This window comes from Gordionus sp. m RMFG-2023, chromosome 1, assembly GCF_954871325.1.
Source record: "Gordionus sp. m RMFG-2023 chromosome 1, tfGorSpeb1-WG-v2, whole genome shotgun sequence".
NCBI classification, from domain to species: domain Eukaryota; kingdom Metazoa; phylum Nematomorpha; class Gordioida; order Chordodea; family Parachordodidae; genus Gordionus; species Gordionus sp. m RMFG-2023.
This window is the reverse complement of record NC_088775.1, coordinates 81,851,574-81,859,097: the sequence shown is the minus strand read 5'-3', so window position 1 is coordinate 81,859,097 and position 7,524 is coordinate 81,851,574. Positions and strand designations below refer to the sequence as shown.

Genomic DNA, 7,524 nt, shown 5'->3' with positions numbered 1-7,524 from the left:
AAACAAAAGTAATAGTAAGGTTAAAAATTAGACTATAATGTAACATTCTCCCTCTTCTGAAAGCCTTCCCATAAATTCATCTGAGAAGTCATAGAGAGTTTGTTGTCCAAGTAGTTTATCGTTTTAGTAATCAAGTTGTTTCACAAATCATCATAACGTTGGCTTGTCCCAATCGTTGGTTTGTTTTAAATCGATTTTGTACGTTGGTTTGTTTAAATCGCAAGCTTGATATCCTTATCGTAAGTTGTCTCCATTAATCATAGCTTGCTTGGTAGTTCTCAGTTGTTATTATTATCATTTTTCAAGTATAATATTTTTAGCGTTTTAATTTTTCGCGTTTTAATGACTTTTATTTTTTCGCCTTTTAGTGTTTAATTAATTTTTGCGTTTTAGTATTTAATTTATTTTTATTTATTTTCAATCTCCGAGGTTAAAATATGTAATTAAAATATTATTCACATTTCCCTCTCTTTAAAATAAAAAATTTAAATTTCGCACCCTAGTTTTAATTCAAAAAGTGTTATTTTTAATAAAATTTCTTCCTAAGATAATTTTTAGAAAATGATCTCATCACATCATTTAAATATTTATCTAAAATGAAGATGTAACATAACCACTTGTCTTCAAAAGCTTTATTTCAAAAACATTTTTATCATATTAAGTATTACTTATAAGGGTCATTTAAATCAATTCCTTTTAATTCATATGTTTTAATTACATTTTAATATATTTAAAATTCTTCTTGTTTAGGATTTTTAATGGTTTATTTTTAATTATACCTAAGAATTCATCTTTAGGTTTAGTTAATTTACAACAATTGGTCATCATATAAGAAATCAAAAAAATATCAATATTTCACTAAGAAATTAAGTAAGTAATTTTTTTTAAGGCTTTTTATGTGTTCAAATATGTCTTGTTGATTTACATTTAAGTTATTTTAATAAGTAAATTTACAACATGCCTTTATCTCGGCATAAAATTTTAATTTTTAATAACTTTTCTTTTTACGTGGATTAGAATAATAAGTAATCATCATTGGTCTCTCAATATACAATTCATAACCTAACGTCCAACTTCCATATTGGTTCTTTCTAGGTTTCCACTTTAGGTTAGGTGCTGGTTATCATATTCCAGTCCAACATCCAGAGCCAGGACACCATGAAGAAAGAAGCTTTTTGCATGAAAGAACGTGCTAAGGTTTGATTCTTGGTCATCTCAATAGATTAGGTAGTCTCAGTAGATTAGGCATTGGTCAAATCAATAAATTAGGTAGTCATCTCAATAGATAAGGTAGTCATCTCAATAGGTTAAGCAGTCATCTCAATAGATTAGGCATTGATCATGTCAATAAATTAGGTAGTCATCTCAATAGGTAGTCATCTCAATAAAGCAGTCATCAATAGATTAGGCATTGATCATGTCAATAAATTAGGTAGTTATCTCAATAGATTAGGCAGTCATATCAATAGATAAGGTAGTCATCTCAATAGGTTAAGCAGTCATCTCAATAGGTTAAGCAGTCATCTCAATAGGTTAAGCAGTCATATCAATAGGTTAGGTAGTCATCTCATTCTAGTCCACCACCCAGAGCCAGGGCACAATGAAAAGAATGAAGGAGGGATTTACCTGCGAGTAAGTAAAAATATATTTTATTATTATTAACTAACTTTTTCTCTTTTTACACATCTGTATATATACTATATAAAATTAGAATATATACAAAAAAACAAAAAGTAAGATTACGAAAAATAAAAAGTAAGGTTACGAAAAATAAAAAGTAAAGTTACAAAATTAGATTATAAAAAGTTTGTATGCAAAAAAAACAAAAGTAATAGTATGGTTAAAAATTAGACTATAATGTAACAAATTATGTTCAATTTATTTTAAAAGTTTATATTTTACTGTTTGAGGCGTTAATTTGATATTATAATATATTATTTTCAATTGATTTAAAAGATATATTAATATATATATATATATAATTGTTATTATAAAACATTAACTTTTGGATAAACAAGATTGCTTTTATATAAAAAAATCAAATTATCGTTCAATTTGATTAATTCTATCTTATCAATTCCAAACATTCCCATTAATACCACACCCTGATCTAATCCCAACATGGTGAAGGATAGGGGCACTCAGCGTCTACATGAGCGGGAGGGGTAGGAACAGTTTGCATCCTATTTTTTTGAGGAGGGTAAAGGGTAGGCGGCTATTAATGGGGGTAGGATAAATTTTTGGACGGTTATCTATTAAATTTGAGATGAAATAGGACAAATTCATTGCTGTAGAAATTAATACTTTTATTATAATACTATTATAATACAATTCATCGACGAAATCTAGATATTGCAAACAATCATATACATTGTTTTCCAAATTCTGCATTTAAAAGGTTTAGATATTTCAGAAAGCTCATAATGCTATAATAATGAATTTTTTGTAAATAATGGAGGTTTTAATTGAATTTATTATCCTTTATATTTATAAAATATTGATAGTTGGTAGTAGAGATAGATTAATTTAAGTTATTCTTTATAAATTCTCTGAAAAGATTATCATTATAATTTAAAAAGTGGAAATAATAATGGAGAAACATCGCCGCCTAAGATGGCAAATTTTTTTTAGGGGGGTAGGCAAAAGTTTTTGAAGGGGGTTTGCATCCAGTGAAAATTCTGTCATGTAGACACTGGGAGCACCAGCTTATTGGAAGCTGGTGGGGAAGGAACTCGGACGTTTTCGAGCGTCTGGTATGGGACTGAAGACAAAGATATGCTAAATTTTCGTTTGTTCCTGCGCGAAATTTATTGCCTGAGGCGTTAATTTCACATTAAATCATATTATGTTTAATTGATTTTAATAGTTATTATTTTACTGTGTGAGGCGTTAATTTGATATCATATTATATTATTTTCAATTGATTTGAAAAGTATATAATCGACTGTCTGATGATATATATATATAATTGTTATTATAAAACAATAACTTTTGGATAAACAAGATTGCTTTTAAATAAAAAATAAAATTATCGTTCAAATTGATTAATTCTATATTATCAATTCCAAAAATTCCCAATCAATACCACACCCTAACCTAATCCCAGCAATATTAAAAACAATAATTTAGCCGTGCATGTTTAGATATTATGATTTTTTGTGAGGTTATCATTACCTTTTATATTTTTCATTTGTGAAAATTTAATCCTAGTTTTTAAATTCTATATTTTTTTTTCATGTTCCATCAATAAAAGTATGTTTTAATATTGTCTTAAATTATATTAAAAACTTTAAATAATATACTACTCAAATTAATATTATTTTATCGTAAACGATATTATAATTTAATACATAACAATTGGTGATGTAATATAATTTTGCTTTTGATTCATCATATAATCATTTTATCAAATTTTGATCTTTAAATTAATTCATATATTTAACAAACAGGATTCTAATTTCTTGTCTTGCTTACAAATAAAATATAATTTCAATCACTATCACTGTGAAATTCCTTTAAATATATTATGGCAGAAGTTCAACCATTAGTAGTTGATAATGGATCAGGGATATGCAAAGCTGGTTTTGCAGGTGACGATGCTCCGCGTGCTGTTTTTCCTTCAATTGTTGGTAGACCTAAGCATAAAGGTGTCATGATGGGTATGGGGCAAAAGGATTGCTACGTGGCTGATGAAGCTGAAGCCAAAAGGGGTATACTAACTTTAAGATATCCAATTGAGCACGGTATTGTAACTAATTGGGACGATATGGAAAAAATTTGGCATCACACATTTTACAACGAATTGAGGGTTGCTCCTGAAGAACATCCCGTTTTATTGACTGAAGCTCCTTTGAATCCTAAATCTAACAGAGAGAAGATGACTCAGATCATGTTCGAGACTTTTAATGTTCCCGCTCTTTATGTCGGTATACAAGCCGTGTTAGCTTTATATGCATCAGGAAGAACTACAGGTCTAACTTTTGACTCAGGAGATGGTGTCTCACACACGGTTCCAATCTATGAAGGGTATGCCCTGCCTCATGCTATCATGAGAATTGATTTGGCAGGTAGAGACTTAACGGAATATTTGCAAAAAATATTGACGGAAAGAGGTTACTCATTTACCACTACTGCTGAAAGAGAAATAGTTCGAGACATTAAAGAAAAACTTTGCTATGTTGCCTTAGATTTTGAAGAAGAAATGAAATTAGCCGAAACTTCTTCAGAAATTGAAAAGAGTTATGAGTTGCCCGATGGTAGAATCTTGACAATAGGCAATGAGCGCTTTAGGTGTCCTGAAACATTTTTTAAGCCATTCTTCATTGGAATGGAATCTGGTGCCATTCATGAAACGACATATAATTCTATAATGAGATGCGATATGGATATTCGTAAGGATTTATACAACAATATTGTGTTTTCAGGGGGATCCACTATGTATCCAGGACTGAAGGAAAGACTAGAAAAGGAAATTAGAGCTTTAGCGCCACCGACCATGACAATATCGGTTTTGGCTCCTCCTGAAAGGAAATTTTTGGTTTGGATTGGAGGATCAATCTTAGCATCTCTATCGACCTTTCAATCTATGTGGATAAATAAAGAAGAGTATGATGAAGTCGGGCCCTCCATAGTTCACAGAAAATGCTTTTAAAAATTATTTATATATAAATTTAATGATAACTTTCAATCATTTTGAACTAGGTTTCTTAAAATTTTTAATGATATTTATTTAATCCCACATTACTAAATTATTAATGTCAATATTTGAACTATTTGTAACCTATATATTACAACAAAATTTATATGGTAAATCAAACAAATATAAATAAATTATTTTAAAAAAAAATGTCGAAGTCTTATCATTACGGTGAACCTTTATGCCCATAAAAACTTTAGACAGGTAAAAAGAAATTATTAAATCTATTAATCCTAAATCTACATTTAAATACCAAGCTAAAATTTTAGTTATCGAAAATAAGCAAATTCGTACATTTTTTTGAAATCCATTAAGCTATTTTTTTTTCATGTAATTTTCTTAACCTTGCAAAAATTTCTCTAGGAGTTGTTGAAACCTGGAAGTATTTTTCAAAACTCTTACTTCATTCAATAGAATCATTGGGATGATTCTATTTGGGGCTAAAACTTTATTTATTTTGAATAGATATGTTAAATATTATTTTATCTATCTTTATAATTAGCGGAAGCCACTAATTTTTTATTGAGATTTATAATATACAGATTAACGATTCCTGAAGGATGAAAACGTTCTCCTCTTTTGCATAACTTATAGATTTTATGATATCATTTCTTCATCATGTGAATATGATCATAAGGAAATTTTTTATAAATATCAACTTTTTTTCAAAAAAAATCTAATTTTAGATATTATTATTAAAGATTATGAATCATGAGACTTCTTTCTTTCAAAAATTTTCCACTACTATCCTTGTAGTCTAAGAATTGAGCCTTGATAATATATTTTTTTTTCTATTAAAATATGATAAGAAATTTTATTATGGGCAGAAATTTTAGGTAAATATTTCTTAAATAAAATTTAAATTAAAAAAAAAATTAGTACCAAACGATAAAGATTAGTAACATCACTGGCTTTAATTATTTGTGACAATCCTTGACGATTTTTTAGTTTGTATACATTATTTTTCAAATACTAAACCTTTTAAATAATCACTTAGTTTTTAAAAAAAATGTGATTGTATATGCTTTCCATGAGGCAACTATCTAATTTCCCCTTACAATACCTAGGAATAAAAAAAAGAAAAATTTATAAATCATTTGACAACAAGACTACACCAAACAAGCCGAAAAGATAGTGGGGGGGGATAGGGGGTAAAGGAAGGTAATTAGACCCGCACCCTCTCATAAATAAATAAGGGGTATGGCAAAAAGAAGATATAGATAAAAAAAAATGTAAATGAATGTTTATCGAAGCTAACACCTTAATAATAGCCAAGGAAATTAGTTGGAAGTAATTTTGAAGCAACAATGATATTTAATTAGTGATGTAATTATATTTTTATTTTGATCGATTGATTGCTTAGTTATTTAGGAAATTTTATCATAAAAAACTATTTTATTTAATATTTGTTATAATGGGTGAAGTTCGAACATTAGTAGTTGATAATGGGTCAGGGTTATGTAAAGCTGGTTTTGCGGGGGACGCATTCCCGTGCGCTGTTTTCTCCTCAACTATTATGGGTACGGGGCAAAAAGATTGCTACGTGGCTGAGGATGATGAAACTAAAAGCGGCATGCCAACTTTAAGATACCCCATAGAACATGGTGTAATAACTAATTGGGCGGATATAGAGATAATTTGGAATCACGCATTTTACAACAAATTGAAAATAGCTCCCGAAGAATATTCCGTGTTGATGACAGAGGCTCCCTTGAATCCTAAACCTAACAGAGAAAAGATGACTGAGATTATGTTCGAAAAGTTCAAAGTTCCAGCTTTTTATATCGGAATACAGGAACTTTTAGGCTTAATCGGATCGGGGAAGGGTACGGGTGTAGTAGTTGACTCGGGAGATGATGTTTCATACGTAGTCCCAATTTATGATGGATTTGCCCTACCTCATGCTATCACGAGAATTGATTTTGCAGGTAGAGATTTAACCAAATATTTGCAAAATATTTTGTCAGAAAAGGGAGGCACAACCGAAGGAGAAATAGTGGCAGATATTAAAGAGAAACTCTGCTATGTTGCGTTAGATTTCGAAGAAGAAATGGCGTTAGCAGAAACTTCTTGTGAAATTAAAAAAAGTTATGAGTTGCCTGATGGCAAAATTATCACAATAGGTGACGAGCGCTTTAGGTGTCCTGAAACATTTTTTCAGCCATACTTTATTGGAAAGGAATCGGGTGGCATTCATGAAATAATATATAATTCTATAATGAAATGCGATATGAATATTCGTAAAGAATTGTACAAAAATATTGTGCTTTCTGGGGGATCAACTATGTATCCAGGATTGAAGGAAAGGTTAGAAAAAGAAATAAGCGCGTTGGCGCCACCGACAATTACAATATCAGTTTTAGCTCCTGATGACAGAAAATTTCTGACCTGGATTGGAGGATCAATCTTAGCATCTCTATCAACCTTTCAATCTATGTGTATAACTAAAACTGAATATGATGAAGTTGGATCATCTATAGTTCACAGAAAATGCTAATTATTTACTATATTTTTTTTTATATTTAATGATAACTTATCATAAAGTAGCATATTTTGAAGTCTTAATGATATGATAATGCAGTATGTTCAATTCCATATACACTATATTATTGGTGATAAAAAAATTACATTATTTTTGATATTCTATCTATATAACATAAATTTTTTTTATGTATTTAAATAAAACTAGAAATTATCAAAGGAAAATTTAGAGATATTTCTACATTTTGCTAATTTTTATTTCAAAATATTCCATAATAATTTCCAATTTTAAAAAAAAAATTAATTAAAAAAATGTTCGAGATAATATTAGACTCGAAAAAACAAGT

General features: G+C 29.1%; 2 protein-coding genes across 2 annotated transcripts; both read left to right on the top strand.

Moving 5' to 3' along the window:
* Positions 1–3,464: 3,464 nt before the first annotated feature.
* Positions 3,465–4,695, top strand: LOC135922592 (uncharacterized). Its single transcript, XM_065456996.1, has one exon. The coding sequence runs from the start codon at positions 3,527–3,529 to the stop codon at positions 4,649–4,651; it is 1,125 nt and encodes a 374-aa protein (XP_065313068.1). The 5' UTR covers positions 3,465–3,526; the 3' UTR covers positions 4,652–4,695.
* A 1,415-nt stretch (positions 4,696–6,110) lies between these two features.
* Positions 6,111–7,193, top strand: LOC135923038 (actin-like). The gene has a single exon (XM_065457641.1). The coding sequence runs from the start codon at positions 6,111–6,113 to the stop codon at positions 7,191–7,193; it is 1,083 nt and encodes a 360-aa protein (XP_065313713.1).
* Positions 7,194–7,524: the final 331 nt, after the last annotated feature.